At 45.0% G+C, this 22819-nt stretch overlaps 1 protein-coding gene across 1 annotated transcript in view; it reads left to right on the forward strand.

The window, feature by feature from the left end:
- The window catches only part of epha10 (EPH receptor A10), a gene marked incomplete at both ends in the record, with an annotated part of 131647 nt that extends 109141 nt beyond the window's left edge, over window positions 1–22506 (forward strand). Inside the window, 11 exons of the mRNA XM_079176719.1 lie at window positions 4889–5017; window positions 7845–7900; window positions 11915–12040; window positions 12996–13181; window positions 16568–16629; window positions 17200–17316; window positions 17653–17739; window positions 18668–18820; window positions 20914–21104; window positions 21207–21371; window positions 22392–22506. Coding sequence (XP_079032845.1) covers window positions 4889–5017; window positions 7845–7900; window positions 11915–12040; window positions 12996–13181; window positions 16568–16629; window positions 17200–17316; window positions 17653–17739; window positions 18668–18820; window positions 20914–21104; window positions 21207–21371; window positions 22392–22506 — 1387 coding nt within the window. The remainder of the gene's footprint in view (window positions 1–4888; window positions 5018–7844; window positions 7901–11914; window positions 12041–12995; window positions 13182–16567; window positions 16630–17199; window positions 17317–17652; window positions 17740–18667; window positions 18821–20913; window positions 21105–21206; window positions 21372–22391) is intronic.
- Between the last annotated feature and the right edge of the window lie 313 nt (window positions 22507–22819).

Below are 22819 nucleotides of genomic sequence, written 5' to 3' on the forward strand. Positions count from 1 at the left end.
AATGTGACCTAATTTTTCAACATGATGCTCAGTCTTATCAAATCACGAATCTTTCAATCGGGAGAGTTTTGTTGGTGGCAGGAAGTGACCGTTGAGACTGCAGCAGGAAGTGCGAGGAGCTTCTTTTCTTTATTAAGTGGCAGCACTTCAATTTGGGTACATTTTAGAACTGAATTGCATTGCTCAAGAGGGAATCAACCACAAAAGAGACAACCAACAGAATTTCGGCCGGTGCTTTAAGCTGGGGTAGGCGGTTTATTTTTGGCGTCATTGGGCAAAAAAATTCCATCACAACCTTTCAGCATAATGTAATTCAAGGGATCTGAGAGAAAAGTCGACTTCTGCACCTCCTCTTGGCTTTAAAGAGTCTATTGGCTGTTCTACAAATGGATGGTGAAAGCCTGATTCAACGGCAGGAACTCCTGCAGGAAAAGTTGCTAATCCCTTGGCTACCGTTAGCAACAGACTAAACTTTTAGCAACATTCTCCCTCCATCTCTGAAACGCTTTGCCGATATTGTAGCTAGCTTAGAGCCTTGAATCACAATGTGTCACCATAAAGGGCTTCCAGGCCCGTACGTTTGCTAAGAAAACAGGAAAACAGGCCAAGCAGTTATTAAGGTTAAATAGCCACACAAAATGTGACTCCTTTCGGTTAGTAGAATTAGCTGTGGGTACATTTAAACGTTTACCCATGTTACAGTAATTTGAAAGTTTGTGTTGGGGGCTAACTTGCAAATCAGTGCCGGTAGTGATCAGATAATCGAAAGCCTTGTTTTTACTTCTGTCGGTCTTTGCGTCAAGTATCACATAAATGAATCCGTCTTTGAGGTTTACGATCCTACTAAACTGAAAGTCACACCCAATCAAACAATCAGTCAACCAGATACTCAATATATTCCTTGTTTCAATTCAATGCTGACATTCAGCCTAATCTCAGGCGCTTTAATGCATGTTTTATTGTCCTGTTTATTGCCCCGAGTATATCTTGCCGTATACTTGCATGTTTTATTCAGCCGTGCAGATAAACGGGGTGGAAGTGCATTTCTGCTCGCCGTTCCAACCACTTTGCTCTCTGACTCCTGTCCAATTCTATATTCTGCCAGCTCGCCTCACACACGCCCACACACACAGACACACACACACGCGCACTCACACACAAACACGCACACTTACACAGTATGTGGTGTACACACCATCACACATGCAAGCACATACGTGGGGAGCACATATCTGCTACTCCCCCACAGTTATGGCCAAAAAACAATTGTTTTTTTTGTTTGATTGTTTCATTTCCTTTGGCTGACGTTCAACTGATATCTGTCATGGGAGTTTTTTCGGATACATAGTGAAAGCATTTGTTTGCATAGTTTGTGTGCATTCTCTTGTTCTATCCTCTACACACACACACGCACACACACACACACACACACACAGATCTACATTGGTGCCAACTCTCATCCCGATGAAGCAAAGCAGGCCGATTCCATGGGTGCACCTACCTTCCTCTATAAAGAGGGGATTGCGATATAGAGACCAGCAGACCGATTCGACACAAACACAAACGGTCCGATGATGGAGTCAACCGGGTGTAGAAATTGGTTCCATTCACCACCAGCAGCCCCATACAAACCGGTGCTGTCAGTCAAGCATCTGCAAAAGGAATAGAAGGGAATAGATGTACGCGCATACAGCACTGAAGGCAACAGCATTGCAGTAGAAATACCCAGAATATGCAGAAATGTGCTCACTCTCGGAGCGCACACACACGCACACACACACAAGTATTTAAACACACTGTTGCTTTGTGGGAAGGCAGCGTCACCCCCTGCACACAGGCTAGTGATGAATAATAATGCTTATCTTTTCCCTCCTTTATTTCCATCGCTGCGTTCATTGAAAGCGGTCGGCATTGTTCATCCCTGCTGGACCATTAACTCGCTCGTCATGTTTTGCATAGAGACAAAGAGGGGAATGGCTTGATGCCTCAATTACCATGCTCCGGTGTTTGCAAAGACAGCCAGCCCCCGGTCACAGCTGGAGGGGTCTCGGTTACATCGATCTGCCCCCGATTCCGCAGACACATGCAAATGAGTCTCCTCAGCACACGCGTGAAGGCGGGGACACGGGCGCGTGCATTCGCATTGGACGGCGGCCACACTTCATCAGTAAAGCTGGCTCGTATGTCTCACTTTTGATGGAAGGTTTGCGTCGGCGGCAGGTTTGCTCTGCGTCTTTTCAAGCATTTCTCTCCCTGTAGTCCAAAAACACACCAGCAGCTTACTTGTCTCTTGTTTTCTACGTAAAAGTATGTGCGACAGAATGCACCGTAGTCCTATTCGGAGGAGTAATGGTAGCCATCTTTTTCAGATTTGCTTCTTCAGCTGGCGCACTGACTTCTTATCTTGTTTGGTGCTGCAGTATCATGTCTTTTACTTGGGTCTCATACCTGTAATAGTGGACAGGGGGAAAGTTATTGAGGTATGACAGTGTCCAGACTGTTACAAGGCACCAGTCTCAGCCTTATAATGATATAATATGAAACGAGGCTAAACAGATTAGATTGCGATGGCTCAAGACTAATATTGCAATTGCGGTGTGATTTTCAATATTGGAGGGAATTATCATTTGTACAACATCATTCTTATTGTTATTGAAAAACATAAAAGTTAATCGTGATGTGATTTTTGCGGAGGTCTTTAGAATATGATGTGTGGGCCAGGACATCTCTGCAGCATCACAATATTTGATTTAAAATGGTATTTTGACACACATTTTGTCTTTAAAGAATATCACGCCCCTGTGATTTCAAATGTTTTTTTGTATTAATTGTACAGCCCTAATATTTAAAGACATTTTCTTAGCTTGAGTGAATGGCTCTTCTGACTCAAAGTCAAGAGAATTAACACCCAAAACATCCAGTGCAGCTTTCTAAATACTACGTTGTGTATTGTTGGAGTGCCATGCCGTTGCACTTCTGATGCTACAGCTGCCACGTGCAGTGTTTGATAATTCTGGGAATAAACGTGGAGTAAAATTACAATGGGACAAAAAAGAAAAAGAAAAGCTCATTGATATCTTATCTTGACACTTTGTCCCATCACTTACACACAAACACACAAACACACAAACACACAAACACACAGAGTCCATTGGTGCCTGACAGACTTGGATAAAGCCAGAGTTCCAGGGCATTGCCCAAACATTCTCCAGGAAGCCCAGGCTTGACTGGTCAGTGCGGGGATTGTTCACCCTTCACCGGCCACACCGAGCCGAGCATGCGCGCGTGTGTGTGTGTGTGTCTTCTGACCGAGTGCGTTTCTTGTATGTCTGCGTCTTGCGAGTGAGTAACAAGTTATCAGCGGGAGATGGAGAGGAGATCAAGAAGAAAGACAGAGGCGGGAAGTAAAGCAGAGGGTCATTTCATAGGGTCATTTCACTCACTCTTGGCGACACAGGGAGGGAAAAAAAGAAAAGTGGGGTTCAGAAGAGGAAGAAAATGAGACGAAGGAGAAACGGGCAGGCCAGGAGAAAAGGTCTCAAGCACTGTGGTGTAGTTTCCTGCGTTTCTCGTACAGATCAGTGCTTCCGTGTTTCAAGAAGCCCCTCACCAGCAGACACAGACATTTTCCATTTTTTAATGTGAAAGCAGTCATTCCAAAGGGCCTCTGTGTCAGTTTTGGAGATACGGTGCCAGCTATTATTCATAAGTCACAAATGAATAAGGGATGACTTCATCGTGGTTGATTCTTAAGCCAAAGCTATGATGTCTTTACCTTTTTGTGCAAGAAAAGGGGAGGAAGTGCTTCAGCGGGGATCACAGCAGCTCCCAATGCAATAAAAGAAAACAACGGTGTTACCATTTTGAATCCTACCAACCGGAGTCATATGACGGGATGAAACTTAAAGTGGTTTTTGTGAAATTCCCCAATTTTCCATGTATTTTGCCCTACATACCTTTCTGCTGGCCTAATTCCCCTCTGCTTCACTCTCGCCTGTCATCTACTCTTCCATTCCCGCTGTCTCACCTATTATGCATTTTATTTCCATAACTGCACTTTATTTTTAGCGGAGGAGAGATGGGGTGTAGGAAAAGAGCAGGCGGTGAATAGGCTTCATTTACATGGCATCCGTTCCCTTTTCCTGCTTTAATGTTCCTGAGCGAGTGGGCTCGTGCCTGTACTCGAAAAAATGAGCTAAAATGTCCCGTTGAGATGCTGAGTGTAGAAGTAGAAAAAGGCGAGCGCTAATTGTGTCAGCCCAAACCATGATGGCAGCTTTTTATGGGATTTGTTGACGCTAACAAAAATATTGAGTTTGACTTGTTGTTGCGTTATTGTTTAATGTTGCTATTCAGGGAAAATGTTACACTCTGATGTTTTGTAAATCTACCTATCCCCAACAATTACAATTATGCATTCAAAATAAAAATTCTCTAAGGCACAAAGACTGAAACTAAGATGACAATTCTTGCCAAATTTAACGTTTGATGAGGCTGAGCTGACAGTGACAGAATTTGGCCGGGATCTTCAGCGTTTTTTTGGCATCTTTGCGTTTCTTCCTGCCATCTGGTTCTTCAGAAGTGTGAAATTCAAATTGGTCCAGAATTCTCGTCAAAAGCATAAAATTGGAAGCCAATTTAGCGACGTGATTCAACTTTTAAAAAAAGAAACGGCAGGATATATTTTCAAAATAGAGAATAAATGTTTTCATAGTATTTGCTTGTTTTCTTGGCAGCAGCATCACGTTCCACTGGTTAGAATGATGAGATTTGGGAGAATTCATCAATCCAAAGTTGTGTTGACTGACCATCTTTTTCAAGAATTGAGAAGAGCCGGAATTGACACTGGCACTCCCCCTCCCCTCCCCTCCCCTTGTTTTTTTCCCAGCAGCGTCTGCTCGAGCTCCTCCAATGTAACTCCTGCTAGCGTGGTGCTGCTTTCGACCTCCTTCTCCACTCTTCCTCCTCCTCCTCCTCTTCTTTCTCCTCTTCCTCCCTTCACACAGCTGATGCCCAGGTACACTGGCATGCCTGCACTCCCCTACTCCCCCTCCCTCCCCTAACCTTTCTTCTACTCTTCATTTCCTCCCAGTTGTCCTTCCATCTCTTCTCTACCTCTGCGCTTCTCTTTCTTCTTCCTCGAGCTTTCTTCATACCAAGAGAATGATAACAAGCCAAACCCAGTTCCCCTTTTTCTTCCCTTTTTGTCGAGCAGTTTGGCCATTCCACATATATGTATACTGTATATGTATACATTCATATACATGTATCCTCAGTACTGTGCTCTACCACAGAATGATCTTGAAACTGTGATGTCACCGTTGAATTCATACCCCAAAAAGAGCCCCCCCCCCCTCCAAAAAGACCTGCTTTGCATCTGCTATTTCAATCTGTGACATTTCAAAAGAAGAAATGGAATGAAGTCATGCGACGTTGCCTTCATTCAGCCCTGCCAATATTATTTTTTCTCTTCCTTATTTTCTTTTCTCCAAGGCTTAGTTGCCTCCTTCATGTCACTTGAAATTTCCCCTTAAATCTACTATTGCTCGACTTCTGCATGCTGTTTTGCTCCATCGTCACGTAACTCATCCCTTGCTTCCTTCCATCTCCAGCATCCATCCTATCCCTTGCACTCCTCGCTACCATCCTTTCCTCCTCTCCCTCCCCGCTTCTTCCTCTGCCCCTCCCTGTGTACTTTATGGGCTATTCTGTGTGCCTCTTCAGCTATGTCTCCTTCCTTGCATACCCTTCTGCCCAATTATCCTCTTATCCGTAACCTCCTATTTTCTTGTCATTTCCTCTGCCTCTCCATCTCCCGACTTCCTCGCATTTCTTCTCAATGATTTATCCCCTGCTTTGCCCTCATCCTCGTGTCATGTTAACCATTTACTCCCTTACATCTCCCCCCCCCCCTTGGTCTCTTGCATCTTGTTTCTCCTGGTACCGCCATGCCCTCCATCCTCATCTTTCTCCCTCCACCTGAACACACACCCCCCCCCCCCCCCCCCCTCGCTCCGTAACCGCTGTGCTCTCTTATCTATTCATTCTTGTCTCCTCTCCCCTGTCTGGTATCTCCTGCCCTGAGGATCTGTGCTGCATGTGTCTGCTGGTGTGTTTTGACAGACAGGGTCCTGACCTTGTCTCAGACCCTGCTGCTGCACAGTCTGAGGGATGTGTCAGCCGATCACATACCGCAAACACTCACATCAAATGTAAAAAAACAACAACAACCCAATCCTTTAAACGCAAGTGTTTTTGCGCGTACATGTGCATAACCCCGCGCGCATTTACTCACATGTGCATACTCTTAAAGTAGACGGGCTCTCTGTGAACTCCCCTCTCAGCTGTGCACTGGTTCTGTGTGAAGTGCTGATGTGCTCCGACGGTCGCATTAATGCACGGCTCCCTGGGCAGATATTATATTGCACACACACACGCACGCGCACACACACACACACGTCCAGGTCCGTAGACATGGACGACCTCACCCGTTGACTCCCCCCTTTACGGACTGTGCACCTCAATGTCATCAATCAAAGCTCACTTGCCAGACTGTCCCTGTCGTCTACGATCCCTGAAAACATAACCAGCCACAACGATTTATGTTACACGGTCACTTGTTGATATGATGCTTGCAATTATAAACACTCAGGGGCATCTCAACATGGAGGAGGGGGAAGGGGGGGGGGGGGGGGGGTCTGTGGGTCCTCCCCCAGGATATTTTGAACATCAAACACATCATTTTCTGCATCGGTTTGATTTTTTTATTTGTCTAAATGAAAACACAAAATGTAATCGTATATTGAAATGGAATGCAGTATGGTTCTCAGGCATTCTGTATTATTTCAAATATTTATTCTCCTGTAGATCCACCTTTTTCGTATTTAATGTAATGTTTAATCTTTTGACTAAAATGCTTTTGCAATCAATATATTAGTGGTGCGAACAATTGTAGGTATTCAGAAATGTGGTGGGGACGTACCCCCACGGTCCTAAATCACACCCATGTAACAAACCTCTAGGGTATTTCAACTACAATGCTCAAGTGCTGCAAAGTTGTTCTGAATGTAGCTCGAGAAAACTTAAAAGTGTTTTTGACCTTCTGTGTTCATATAGATCTGGGCTGTATTGTGAAAATATTTCAGCACCACGTTTGTAGTAGAACCTCTGATGCACTAAAAGCTCCTTGGCTGCAACCCTCTTGTCTTGTTTTTCCATCCCTCTCTCTCTAATCCAAGGAAGCATGGTGTCCGTTCATCACTTGTTAATCTCTCACTAACAGTGTGTGTTTTTGTGAATTGTGCGAGTGTGTGTGTGTGTGTGTTAGCGTTAAAAGCCAAGTTTCCCTCTAAGCTGAAAAGCCATCAGCAGTCAGATCACATAGAGAGCTCTTTTCTCTTTAGACCCCATGTGGTGGCAAGGGATGAGAGATAACTGTGTGTGCACATGCATGTAGAAAGCACCGTGTTTGTGTGCGTGTGTGTGTTCGTCCTCGTCCTAAAACCTCCATCAGGGTGAAACAACAATAGCGTTTCAATTCGCGGCCTATCAGTGTGTATCTGTGACTCGCTCTATCAAATCAGGCAGGATTTGCACTTATTCAGCCTCCGATCCTTCTGTTGCTCATCAGCGCCGTCGCATCGGGGGTCTTTCGGAACGCCTCTCCGTATCCTCTCCATCTCCACTGTCGATACTCTCGTCTTCTCCCATCTCACAGTTTTTGCACATTCATATAATCTGTTGCGTTGCAAGATAAACAACGTCTGATGCTTGTATTTGTTTGTGTCTGCAATCTAGTGGGAAAAGAACTCCATCTGATGCCTTTTCTTTGTTTCTCTTTGCAGACAATGCGGCTACAGCAAAGCTTCTCAAGAGGGAGACGAGGAACTTTACTTCCAGTGTAAGTGACAGCGCTGATCACTCTATTACGGTATAACACAGTGGGTGTTTTTGTTCGGGGGCGGGGGGGGGTGAAAGCTGTCAATAAATGCTTTATCTGTCCCATTCCACGTGCTGGAATGCATGTCAACACGCGCATTTGCGTGCATTACACATTGACTTTTGGGGCATTAAGAAGCGCCACGGCATTAATTCTTAATTCTGAGTGCATGCTTAGCCAACTCTGAGCACGCTGACACACTTCATTAGATGGTGTGTGTGTGTGTGTGTGTGTGTGTGTGCGGCAGAGTTTGATGGGGAGAGATTGAAATTGGGAGGAGGGGAGAGATAAGGGGGTTAAAGCTCCAGAACAAGGCAGGCAGCGGCAGAGATTGCACCTCCAATACAGACGTTAAATGTTGTTGTTGTACATGTTGCTGTTTTTTAACTCCACTCACAAAGCTCTCAATAGGCTTTTTTGTTTAACAGTGACAGAATGGAAGCAGTTTGACGTCTCTCTTCCGGTTTGTGTGTAAGTGTGCGTGCCAATGCTTTGCTAGTGTGGTGGATGTATGTGTTATTTTAGAGTTCCCTTGTGTGTGTGTGTGTGTGTCTGTGTGCACAATTTTGTATATTCAGAGTGTGTGTGTGTAAGGGAGGGTACCCGTGTGTGCGTGTTGGTGTGTGCGTGCTCATTTGCGTTGTTTAATCTCCCAGCATGCTGAGCCCTCTGGAGAGGTTTGGAGCACTATGCCTGATGAATAATGAGCCGGAGCCATGCGGCTGGGAATTAAATCTGCCCAAACAAAGACATGTCAACAGCTGACAAGCACGCAATACACACAGAGACATATACACGCACACACGCTTTTTCATTTTTTGGCCCGCTTTTCAAACGTGCACGCCTACTTTTTTTTGTAGAACATGGACACTTACATAAATTGGCACAAAGACATGTTTTTTGTGTCCTCTCTATCCAACACACACCCTCTAGAGTCCACTTCCTGTTCAGTGCAACAGGCTCTCACGGAGCTGCAGGTCTACCATGGAGTGACAGACAGTGAAAGTCATGGAAGCCTGATTTAAAAAAAAAAGAAATTCTCCTCCCATCTGTTAGCCCGCTAGACCCTTAAAAACACATCCCTTCACCATATATTAACGCGGAAAGACAGGGGGAAGAGTGAATAAGTGAGTGTTGGAGTAATAAAGTAGAGGAGGAAGGAAGGGGAGAGGAAAGGGCGCAGTAAGAAGGGGAGAGAGCTGGAGTATGAAGAGGTGAGTTGGCAGAGGCACATCATAAGTGACACATTAGTTTTATGTCGGAGGATGTGACCTAGAAACATGCAGTGGGGGGGGGGGGGGGGAACGGATCAAGACTCAGTCGCAATCTCCATTAATCGACCACATTTAGATAGCAGCCAGAGTTTGATATCATGTTAGAGACAGACTGAGAGAGAGACGTGTCCGGGGAAATGAATGGAGAAAGATAGCGAGGCGTGATGAAGGCCTTTTGTTTAGAATGAAAATATATGAGGCTGGAAACGCTCACTCTGTGGTCCACTGAAGGTTTATGCAGCCGAGTGTGAATACGCTTTAGTTTCCCCTCAATCGCTCATGACAGTGACACAGTTAACCCTGAAACTAATCAGCCACAGAGCCGATGAAGCGTGTGCGTGCGCGCGTGTGCGTGTGTGTGTGTGTCATACGTTTATCTGAGCATTTGTAGCCATTTTCAGACGATATTGGTCATTTATATGAGACATGTGAGCACCCCCTCTTGTGTGTGTGTGCAGGTATGGACTGCACAGCTGGTTGTAAGCCACAACAGTGGGTTTGGAAACCCTGTTTGACAGAAAAGAGTCTTCGATCCTTCACTCAGCCCTTGCCTTGAGTAGAAAAGGTTTAATTTGCCTCATAATGAATTGTATTTGTCGATGTGTATGTGAGTGTCCGTCTCTCAAACATACTGTGTGTGTGTGTGTGTGTGTGTGTGTGTGTGTGTGTGTGTGTGTGTGTGTGTGTGTGTGTATGTGTTGGATCAATAAGCCGTTATGAGGCAGCCAGTATATCCGTCAAGTCGATCTAGAGCTGTAATCACATTTCGGAGCCTCGTCCCGGGTTTTGGGAAAATGACCAGCCCCTTTCCTGGAAGAATAGCCTTAACGCGCAGTAACCACGGTCAAAGGTCATCTAATTGAGAACGGTAGTTCATCGGTTAATGGTTATTGGCGATCTGCTGGCTAGTTTATTTGCTAGTTGTTAGCATTCGGTAAATACAATTGGCAGTTGATAAAGAAAACGAGAGGCCAATGGAGGAATCCGGTAGTGCTTTTGTTTTGTTGTGTACCGTCGAACAGTCGGGGTGAATATCACTTACAGGTTTAAATGTCAGACGAAATTTGCAATCGCTGTGTCTCATCAGTGTCACGGAAGAGATTTTGTCGTGGTTCTTGAAAGACATTAGCTCTGGTAATCATTCATAATAGCCTTTTTTTCCTTTGAGGCAATATGAAATAATTAATCTTTTTAGAATTTAAGACTCTAGGTTTGTATTTTGACTGATATTAAACCCTTTTGTTGTGTGTTAACATGTTGTAAAGCCCACAATTCATCACTTGCTAGGCTACTCATCAAATGTCACATGATGGATAGAGGACATGCTATTTTTTTTTAATTCTTTTGCCTAAGCTGTCATTATTTTTGGGAATCCCCAGTAGCCAAACTCTAAAACTAACAACAAAGAAGCAAGCCTACTACAAGTGCTGTGACACTTTAAAGGTTTTCAGCCTCCGAATTTTACTGTCTAGCCTGAAGATTATATTGTGTTTGTCTGTGCATGTTATTTTGCATATGTGTGTGTGTGTGTGTGTGTGTGTGTTTAGTGAGATAACATTGTGAATGCAGAAAAGACAAAAAGCCTCGTGGAAGAGTCCTGTGATCTGACTTAAGCCGCATGGAGGAAACCCAAAGTCAGATTTGAACACTCAAAGCCTTTGATCTTGGTCCTCATCCTCTGGAGATGCGCAAGGTCAAAACTTACAAAAACAGAGAATTAGTCAAGTTATGAAAAGATAAACGGGAGTATTTTGTATCTTTTAAATGAAAAAAAAAAAGAAGTCACCCAAAAATCAGGTTTTTTTTAAAGTATTTTTGATTTTGTTCAGTTATTATAACCACAGATGAATGGCTAAACGTGTCAAACGGAGATGTTTAAAGTAGGCCCGCAGTCAGAGTGTGGTTTGTTAGCAGAAAATGTTACAGCTCTCTCAAACATCATTGGTAAAACTGAGGTATTGATTTCAGTCTCTGGATAAAAAAAAAGAGCACGGACATTCTCGGTCTTATGTTCAACAATCACACAGAGAGAAATTCTTTATCGAAGGAGACAGGGGTACCAATTTCTCCACTGACTGTAGCCTCAATAGAGCACAAAGCGATGCACACATGAGAAATGTTTTGCTTTGTGTCGAGCGAGAGGCACCGCCATGGCAACAGACGTCTCTTTTTGGTCAGCTCTCCGTATTTATGGTATTAATGGTATCTCAATCTGAGAGTGGCCCCTTTTTATCTGGATCGTGCCTCATGTGGACGTTTTGCCGCCGGGACTAGTGCCGACCTTTATCTTTTAATGTATTTTCTTTGTGCAGACAAATTATGGGTTGCTGTCCTTGTTGATTTTTATGGACTATGGAAAGCCTCACCGTTCTGTTATTCTTAATCCTCTTCGTCCCTGATGGGAATGCAAGCTTTGCCTCGCCCCATGTCTGGTCCATGTCCCGGCCGACCTCGATTCCTCTTCTCTGATGGAGTCCAAACCAGTACGATAGTTTGTTACACAGAACCGTCATTAGAAACTGTTTGGTAAAGGGGAGGCCCGTTCAAGGAAATACTTGGTAGGTGATCGGATGGTGCGTCTGGAGTGGCATTAATGCACATCACTTGGGTTTTGGCGGCACCGATGTTCAAGCCTAATTGTTCAAGCCTGCAATCCATTTCTGTGAGGAATGACTCATATTGCATGTTTGTGTGTGTGCAGTTAAGATCCCGACACGGAGGACCTACATTGACCCAGAGACCTGCGATGACCTGCTGCAGGCCGTGCACGCCTTTGCCAAAGAGCTGGACAACTCGAGCATCAAGATAGAGAGAATTGTGCACACAGGTACGTGATTGTACTGCACAGTACGGTAACAACGCATGATCGTTTGCACTTTTCAAATCTTTGATGTTGCTCTTTTTAAAGGGGTACTTTGACATTCAGCATTCAAGGCAGCAAAAGATGAGATATCCTGAGTTTCTTGATTGGGTCAAGCTCCTAATACACTCCACTTAATGTTTCCCAGAAGGCAACTTTTGTTAGAGCCTCCCTGCCTAGCGAATTCCCATGTCTTTCAAACTCCACATCCCAAGGTTACAAAGCTTAAGTTTCAAGCCCAATCCAGTTGTTTTTCAGACTTTAGAAAGAGAGACACAGAAGCCATTTCACTAGTTTTCACTGGCTGAGTAATACTGCTTGTGACGAGTAAAATGATCTAGTTTTAACTTGGTGTGCACAATTTCAGCACTTCATTGGGTATAGAAAGATACAATAGATATGAGTGCATGGCACAGTAGAAATTGTGCATTTCCCTTTTTCTTTACCAGAAGCAAAATCATTTTTAACCATTTCTATTGTAAAATATGGAAAGACCAGGCGAATGAAGCAAACCGAGTAGAGACCTTCAACAGCTGCAGTTGCACTTTACTTCAACCTGCCTTGAGACAAATTGGAAAAACCAGTTCAACCAGTCTGGCGACTTACTGCTCTGCCAGAATCCAGCACCACTGTTTGCCACCTGCACCCTACCCCCCATCTTTGGTCTCTCTTTGATCCCTTTGTATTTCTCTCTCCCTCAATAGTGTCTGTTCATTTGCGTCATCTCTCTCCCTCCTCATATTCCTCCATCTGATTTTGCTCCAACCTGATCCCCACCCACTATTCATTCCTTCTCACTTTCTTTGATTCTTTGCACATTATTACTCCATGTCGTCACTGTGGCCCGCAACGCCGTTTCCCCACTTTCTCCCTGGTTTCTCATCAATCAATAGAGGGATCATGTCCTCTGTTTGTCCTACAGGCGACTTTGGGGAGGTGTGTCGCGGCTGCCTGAAGCTCCCCAGTAAGAGGGAGCTGCCGGTGGCCATTAAGACATTACGGGCCGGCTGCTCTGACAAACAGCGGCGCTCCTTTCTCAGCGAGGCCGGCATCCTGGGGCAGTTTGACCACGCCAACATCATCCGGCTGGAGGGCGTCATCACCACCGGTAAGGAGGATGGGGAGGGAGATCAAGCAGAACGCGAAAGGCAGTTTGGTGAGCGGGTGAAGATGAAAAGAGGCACAGAAGGGGAAAAATGCCAGGTATCCAAGGATCAAAGGAGGAATGGAATAGTTTGACCACTTCCAGTATCATAAAGGGGGTTCGTCACCTCCATTACCGAGGAGGCAGGGGTGGGAAAAAGGGAAGTGAGGCTGTAGGGAAGCAGAACGGGAATTGGAGTTTGACCATTTCAGCATCACACATGCTCAGAGGGTTACCACTTCTGGTAACTATGGAGAGAGATGAGAAAGAAAAAAAAAACAGGAACAGGAGCATGGACAGGAGGAGAGAGGATCGGGAAGAGCACTGCGATACTCCACTTCAATATCACACGCGTGGAGGGGGGGGGGCGGGTCAACTCTCACAGCGTAGAGGGCGGGACGGGAGGATGGAAAAGAAGAAAAAGGTTGAATAGTAGAGAGTAGGGTTGCGGGATGGATGCCATACGCTAGCAGCAGCTGAGCGACATCAAGGCCCATTTTCCGCTGACAGATAGCAATTGAGGTCCTAGAGCGAAAACAGGATGGAAGAAGTGGGATGGAGGGGGGAACAAACGTGAAGGGAGGAGACGGAGGAAAGAGACGTGAGAGACAGAGAAGATGAGGTAGAGGTTAATGGGAATGGCAGGTGAAGGGAGAAGCTTTAAAGAGTTTGTGAAGTTTTTGTTACTGCCGCAGTGATGCTTGTTGTGGTGCGTGTGTGTGCGCGCGCGTGTGTGTGTGTGTGTGTGTGGGCATGGTGCCTGAACACACTCTGTGCTCAGTAGGATAGCAGCAGATGTGCAGGGTACAGTAATTGGTGCTAGAGACCCAGCGGGGCACTGAGATCCACTCCAATCTCTCCCACCATCACGTGCGCAAACACACACACACACCACGCACGCGCACACACACACACAGTCATTCATAGACAATTCACGTGCATTCTACCTCACACACCGTATGCTCACTTTCTCTTTCACTATCATTGACACACACACACACACACACACACACCCCTCACTTGGCATGAGGTACACACACACCCACACACTGTTAGGGTACAAATCACCTGCTTTACATCACTTACCCCCCCACCACATTCTCAATCAGCCCTCTTCCATCCCCTCCCCCACACCTCGCCCACCTGCAGGCAGCCTCCTGACTAATCTTCGCATCCTCGCGCCGTAATTCAAGTCCACGTGACAACATAGGTGCGTCCCATTGACTCATGATGTTTGGGGGGGTCTTTAAAACCATAAGACAATTATATGTAATTTGCAACGGTCACTAAAATGTCTTTTGAAAGCTTACTAATGCCCAGTATTCATTATTCGAACTGATAAATATTTATTAACAAATAAGAATAGTCGTAAATGTCACAGCAACAGGTAGTTGCGTCTGTTTGTGGACCTAAACGGACCCCTTTGGACAAATGTATTCAGTGCCTTACGTGAGAACCTGCAATATAGCAGGACATTGTCTGTCATCTTCTTGGATACCAGGACGGCAACTAGAAGAAGCCAGATTATTATCAGCTTTATGTTCTCAAAGTGCCCTGCGATCGTCTGGCCACCTGTCCTGGGTGCTTTCTGCCTTCGCCTTATAATGTCAGCTGGGATCGGCTCCAGCCCCCCCCGCGCCCCGGTTACGGATAATGGCTGGCTATCACAAGTAAAAGTACTCATTCGGATAATAATAAGAGCTATGAAACCATGGTTTACATACGTTTTAATATATAATCTGTGTGTATAAAGTTACCAGCAGGTCCAGTTGTCAGATAAAAGTAGTGGCGTAAAAAAAGTACAATATTTCCATCTGAAATGCAGCCGAATAGAAGTATAAAGTCACAAAGAATGGAAATACTCGAGTGAAGTACCTCAAAATTGTACACGAGTACAGTAGTAGAGCAAATGTACCAAGTTACTTTCCACCACTGATTGTGTGATATGACAATGAGGTGATTTGATACCGACCAGGAGTGTTTTCACACGCAGCATCTCAGGGTAGGAACTGTTCTTACCTCCTGTCCTCAACCATCGGTGTGTTAATCCAATCCACCGCGGTTGCTATTTCAGCGCATAATGATAAAGATCAGAGTAGGATTGGCTGTGATGATGTTTGTCCTCTTTTATGGGATATTTTCCCCTCAAGTGGATATTTCAATTTTCTTCGGCTCCTCCATTGAGCCCACACGAGATGTAGTTTTGCCGCACGCCGCTTCGAAGCAGGATTTGCTTTTCAATATGTATTCAAATTATGACTTACAAGTGAGTTTGACTTTGTCTGAATTTGTATTTGTGTGAGGAAGCAGAAAGCGCTGATGACCCGGTCCCTGTTTCTGTCACACAATACATTTTTCCCTCCCTCTGCATTTCTGTCAGACATCGTCTGAACACAGCGTGTTTCAGCAGGTAATCAGGAACACAGCAAACACAAATTGTATAATCCGTTTTAAGTAGCTCCTTGTTTGTAGCTAAATGTATCTGTCATTCCCGCCCTGAGCAACCCACCGACACAGTTAAACCCCCGATTCACTCTCCAACTCGCATTAATTACGTGATTGGCTGCCGCATTATGGCAGTGTCTCTGTGCCGACTCACAGTTCCCTCGTGTTGTTGGTAACCTTTTCCAAATGGCTTCCTGAAAGCCCAGTGATTCTGGCAAACCGTGAATTGTGGATGTCCCAATGCCAAGTTATCATTTTTCGTAATGTGCCTGCACAAAACTGCCAGGACTGATTGCGTATCACATTTATTTTCTACATATCTAGGTCTTTGCATTCTTAGCGGCTTCCATATCCGTGAAGGTTTATTTTACTCTCTCAAGCTCCCGTAATCCACTCCCCCCCCCTTTCTCCGTGTTTCCTCTCCACTCCAACTGCTGCAGTCTCATTTTCCTCCTCTGTGCACTTCATAGCACTGCTGGATCCCTGCCATCTGTGCCTGGCCACAGTGTGTATGTATGTATCTGTCGTGCGCGTGTGTGGGCTATACGAACGCGCACGCCTCGGGCCACATAGGTCTGTGTGTGTGTGTGTGTGTGTGTGCGAGTGAGTGTTTGAGGGTCGTTAAACTTGCTGAGACAGCCAGGGCAGCACACAGGTTCTCCTGGCTTCACCACAGTTCACTGGGTGAGGAATGGCTTTGCACAATGCCTGCCGTGCTGCCAAGTGGACTAGACTTACTTTATTCTCTCCCTCCCTCCCTCCCTCCCTCCCTCCCTCCCTCTCGGTGTCTCTGTCTCTATTACCTCTCTCTCACTTTCCTTTTTTCTCCCCTCCATTCTCTCCATTTCACCTCAACTTCACGTCTTCCTCTACTCTCCTGTCCTGCTCTCTTTCTCTTTCTCCAGGGAACACCATGATGATCATCGTGGAGAGCATGACAAACGGGGCCTTGGATTCCTTCCTTAGGGTAAGTTTTGCGCAATTTGTGTGCGTGTTTATGCGTTTTATCGTAAACGCACTTATGCAGCAGACGCGTTTGCTCATTGTCCAATCACAAAATTAAGCCCCGTCATTATCGTCCGTTCCGGAGCTGTTTTACAAACAAGGCATTTTGCTCCAATGATCCTAACTGCACTATTATTATAGTGCAGTCCTGGGGCAGCTGCACTTGCACTTATTACAGTAATAAGGAAATGCACCATAATTAACAGCACAAATGGAGTGTTTCTGCTGTAAGCTTCTGTAAACTGTTATTGTGCCCCTCTGCTCTGTGAACCACTGCGGCGTGGTTTATAATGATATGAATTAATGGCCTGTTTGTTTTTTATCCTCCAAATAAAGGGATTTAGCCCAGTGAGCACATCATTGTACTGTAGTAACAGATGTGCCGCCTCTTCGGATCACTGTACCCACACTATACATGCTCTCAACTCTCCTCTCTTCCTCTTTCATTCCTTTTCCATTCACCTCCTCCCTGGTCGTCTTTCCCTTCTCCGTCGCCTCTCTTCCTTTCCTTTTTGCCTCACAATAACCTCAGAAGCACGAAGGCCAGCTGAGTGTAATGCAGCTGATGGATATGCTGACTGGTGTGGCATCGGGGATGAAGTACCTCACCGATATGGGCTTCATCCACAAACGCCTGGCCGCACACAAGGTAAGGGAGCAGGTGGGAGGAGTTGATGGAGGGGACTGCAAGCGTCTTTGACAATCCCTTTTGACTGTAGGTTGTTGTTACAGTAATGCGCAAAACTGAAAATGAGAAAAAAACGCTGTCGAAAATCGTTTTGTCACATTCGGGTTTCACTGTGTGGCATTTCCCGTCTGTCGAACCTGCAAATGGCGGCGGTCACGTTGCAGAAACATGAAGGACAACTCAATTTGTTGTTGTAAACAATCAATTGTCCGTGGCGCGATAAGAGCTTTGCCCACGCTGAGATTGTTTGCTCTCCAAATGTGACCGATGCTAATGAGTTTGTTTTGCCCCTCTCAGGTGCTGGTTAACTCCAACCTGGGCTGCAAGGTTTCTGGCTTCAGACCTCTTCAGGAGGACAAGATAGAGGCCATCTACACCACACTGGTAAGAACAGAACGGTAACAAGTTCACGTGTAAACCTTATAATGTGTTATAATCTGCTTATAGCATTGTATGGTCATAGTTATAAGCCCTCATAAATATTCGTACTTTAATTGCACATTCTCCATAACTATTGGTCCCTCACTGACATTGTTTTTGAAGTATCATAGTTTTATAATTCACATAGTTGTAATACATTATTAAAACTGTTATAATAATATAATAACAATTATTATAGTATGATTATTAGTAACTCCAAGTGGTCATTGTTTGCATTAAATAAAGGTGAACAACACTCAAATGTAAAGTTAATTTTCACTTATAATAGTGATTATAATGCATTATAACTATGAGAGTTATAACGCACTAGCATCCTGAACAGTGTCACTGAGTGACCAGCAATGATAAAGTATTATGATATTTGACCTAATAAGTCATGATGAAATCTTTTAGAATGTGCTATGGTCGTTGTTATTAAGCATTATGGATATTGATGAGTGCTGATAGCGTTGATTATACAGTAAGCAGATTATAAAGCATTATAAGTGTGTCTTAGAAAGTGACACCAAAGAAATGATGGTAAAAGCTTTTTAGGTTCAGATTGTTAGATTCTACATTCCTAATTAATGACCGTCAGAGTGGCACAAAGCCTGTTGGTCGCAAGTTCACACATGATATTTTTATTGAGCCAAATGAGAGATGACGCATGGCGGTTGAGGTCATATAAAATGTAATAAAAAAGGTATTTCGGTGCTTTATTTCCGCGGATATTTTTGTGTTCCACTTAAGGTGAACTAACTCCTCTAAAGAGTCTTTTGATCTACTGAGAATATGTTCAAAAGCTGTTCAAAGAGAATATTAAAGCTTCATTTCTACGAACTCTCCACACCCTTTTTACTCCACGTCTTACCTCCCCGCTTCTCTGCTGCAGCATGGAGGGAAGAGCGTGGTGCTGTGGACCGCTCCCGAGGCCATCCAGTACCACCGCTTCTCCTCGGCCTCAGATGTCTGGAGCTTCGGCATTGTCATGTGGGAGGTCATGTCCTATGGAGAGAGACCCTACTGGGATATGGGCAACCAGGATGTAAGTGTGTGTGTGTGTGAGAAAAGCTTAGAGATAGGAGGGGGCTTTTCCATTAATCTTCCCAGTCATGTCCTTTATATTTCTCCCTCCCTTCCTTTTTTAGAGAATATCTGCACTTTAGCAGTCTCCGTCCCTCTTTCACCTCCCTCTATCAATGAGCTCCGTATTCATGCCCAGCTTGGATGTTATTAAAAGAAAGCCAAAGAGCCACAGTACCTCTGAAAGCTTTTGCCGAGCCTAAGTCCCCCTCTTTAAGTCTGCATCAGCTCCATGACCAATCCTGTTTTCTCGTAAGGACGCATTGACCCCCTTCTAGTGGCCCCCCCGTCGCCTGTCCCAGAATGCCATCCTGGTGTTAAAAACTCCTCATTCATGTAAATGTAAAGGGTTGAAGAGGTCGACCGGTCGACAGGACACCTGCCGCTTGTCACCAGAAACCTACGATTTCCAAGTCAATGTGGGTTGGTGCTCGGTTTTGCTGTCGTCACTCCTACATCCTTTGTCCTTCACCACAAAATGTGACTTTGTGCAGGAAGTCATGCTTGTAGAGTGCAGTTGAAAGTGTTATGCAAGTCTGCTGAAGAGGCAAGAGAGCAGATTACTCTTTGAGACTATTTTTCTTTTTATTGAAGCCGACGACACACGGGGCAGTAAAAGGATCATTTTAAGGATGATCATCCTTCATCAAGTCCAACCGCTTCTTCATGCTAATGCCCTATCAAGTGACTGGCATCAGAACACAATGCCTCTTCTTTATGCAGACAGGTGCATAGTTTAAAAAGTAACCGATTATTTGCATGTTTCTTTTCCGAATGTGCCAAATTGATACGCATTAGTTATTCAGCAGGCACAATGGTTTGTTTTGCTTTGTTGCCCTTTCACCAAGCAGGAGAAACTTTCCTCTCCGCCCGGTTCATATTATCAAACTTTCCAATTGAGAGGCCAAAGGTCAAGCTTGTAGAGCGCCGGGGACATTAGTCCACTTTAAATTGATACATTATATCATAACGGGATTGTTGGTTGGCCCGTCCAACCTGTGATCCGCCGTGCCCTTTACCTGCCGGCTTTGATTAAATGGAAAATGTCAAATGCTGAAAAGGCTTTCATGACTGCTCTTTAGTGAGATAGGAGCTTAAGGGGCTGAGAGGAGCGGTGGAGTGGGGCTCCGCGTGGGCGGGCGGAGAGAAGAAAAGAGCGTTTTAGGAAATAATGCCGCTGATGGATGTCATTTCTCTGATTATGCTTCGACTATTTCCTCCTTTTCAGGAGATTGTATCTCTTAGAGCGATGCGGGAGGAGGACGTATCGCGTGTCCCTGGGTTCACTGAGAGGAGATCTCCTGCGAGGTGTGGCAGTGAATGGGTTTTGAATGGGGACAACATTAGTTTGATGGAGGAACATTGAGGAAGTCTGGAGGGACGCTTTTCATGCGCTGCTATTTGAAGACTGTGAGGTCTCACGGGGCTGGATTAAAAATGCTGACCTGAGACTCGCTGTATTTAGTAGCTTATCTGTTAGAGTGGGTCCGGTATTAGGAAACAATCGCTCTTGCGGTCGGTTTGTTTCGTCTCTTTAATTTCTCTTCTGTTTTTTTCTGTTTTTTTCCATCCGCTGGCGGGCAACATATTGTATTATAGGAAATTCAAATGTTGGGAGTAAAATGTTCTGCTGATAGCAGCCCAACGTCGTGATACCCCATCAAATATCCTGTGAAGTGACACTGAGACATTGAATATCCTGTTAAGTGACCTTTCAATCCGCTGACAGAGTCAGTTTGCCAGGATACCTTTCTTCTTCTCTCTCCGATAACAGCTGCACACTCGCTGCACGGTTCTAGTTGTTTTTTTGTTGTCGTAGTAGTTTGGAGTCGAGACATCGCTGCGTGTTTGCAGTCGGCTCATATTGTTCAGGTCAGCAGCATCTCTCTGTGAAATTCTGTTTATTTTGCAGCTGGTGCCGACTCGCAGGGTGACCTTAAAGGACGCTGCCTCGAAATAAGTTCAATTAACAAAAAGCTAAACAATGCGATGGAACCTTGTAGGCAAATGTTCTAACCTGATTTAACTATTTGCCTTCGTCTGCACGTCCTGTAGGTGATCAAGGCCATCGAGGACGGCTTCAGGCTGCCGGCTCCGGTTAACTGCCCTCCGCATCTCCATCAGCTGATGCTGGACTGTTGGCAGAAGGAGAGGACCGAGAGGCCCAGCTTCAGCCAGATCCACTCGGCCCTCAGCAAGAGCATTCGCTCCCCCGATGGCATCGGTTCCTCCACGTTGGCCCGCAGGTACGGCCCCGGTAGTGCATCGGCTCAGTAAACGGATGGCTCTTTCATTTCAAGAGATTTGCTATCAACGTGCAACCAAACCCCCCGTTTCTTCTTCTGCAGAACCCTGAGTTCGTCCATTACTCTCGCAGAGAGGCCTCTGCCCTCCTTCCCATCCTTTAACTCGGTGGGAGAGTGGCTGGACGCGGTGGACATGGGCCGATACAAGGACAACTTCACTGCTGCAGGATACTGCTACTTGGAGTCTGTGGCACGAATGACTGTACAGTAAGTGGCTTTACGCGTCTGTGTAGCAGTGACCTTTCATTTCCTGTTTTAGAGAAGGCTTAGTTAGACAATTAAGAGAACAGATCATTAAAAAAATATATAAATATTCTAGTTTCTAAATTGTGAAGATTTACTGCTTCTACTGCAGAACATCACTGTGGGCTTCTGGGAAAGTATATAGACTTTTCAACAAACAATGAATTGAGAAAATAGCAAGTATAACTCTTGATAATTAGATTAATAATTTGTTGCAGATAAGGTAAATATACTGTATAATGGATAAAACTAACTTAAGATGGACTAGTATTACCAGTGGACCTCGAGTAGAAATCTGTATTCTTCTCAAATTTACTGACATTTTCCCCCGGATGTGATGTCAAGGCTCTGCCTAACATCTGCTTATACTAAAGATATTAAACAAGATCATTGATATTCAATATTATGAATACAATGATATTGCATAGGCCTATTTATGTTTGTGTATATTCACAAAGACCTCTTGTTTTGGTGTCCATGCTGTGTAGCGAGATGAGCCTCCTGAATTTTCACCCAAAATGCCGTCAGAACTTTAATGTATAATGTCCCACATGCTTCTCCGCTGGGTCATCAGGCAGGAGAAAACATAAAAACCCAAATCCCAGCGATGCCTATTCGCACGAATCTTGATTTCATCACATGAGCTCAGTGTTCAGTGAAGTGTAGCAGGTCATTTGTGGTGGGATTTCTAATTAAGGACAAAGCAGATTTACACGAGATTAAGACCACAGACAAACTCCACAATTATTACAAATGACTATTGGGCCCCAGGTAATACTAGTGCTGTGCAAATAGGGAGCGAGCACAGCCCAATCTATTTCTTACATATGGAAACTCCACGCAGCAGATACATGCTGTTTACACATGCAAAAATAAACCTCATTTATTTTACATTTACATTTTTGAGGAGCAACTTAAAACAGCTGGAAAACCTTTTGCTGATCTGATTGATCTTCCCTTTTTTTCTTTTTTTGTGCTCCACAGAGATGTATTGAGTCTTGGCATCACTTCCCTTGAGCACCAGAAGTTGATACTGGCTGCCATCCAGACCCTCAGAGCCCAGGTGATCCAAATGCACGGCCGCGGCGTGCAGGTCTAACGAGCAGTCGACATGCCTACTCTGCCACTGCTGCTGCAGACCCACTCGTGTGCACAGACGGATGACGGGGGGGGAGGGGAGAGAGAGAGACCTATTCCAAACTGAAGGAAAGATGAGCAGATCTTCCAGATCACCTGCACTCTATCTACTCCTCCTTCCCACGCTTCCTCATGCCTTCCTTGATTCCTTACTTCCTTTTTTTCTATGAATCCCCTCAGAGCCGAGCGGCGTTACCGTCGCGTTTGAGGGACAGCAGAGGAGTGACGTCACCTGACCTTTTTTTTTGTGACTTCTATCTGCATTTCAATAAACT

Source organism: Pholis gunnellus, assembly GCF_910591455.1.
Source record: "Pholis gunnellus genome assembly, chromosome: 16".
NCBI classification, from domain to species: Eukaryota; Metazoa; Chordata; class Actinopteri; order Perciformes; family Pholidae; genus Pholis; species Pholis gunnellus.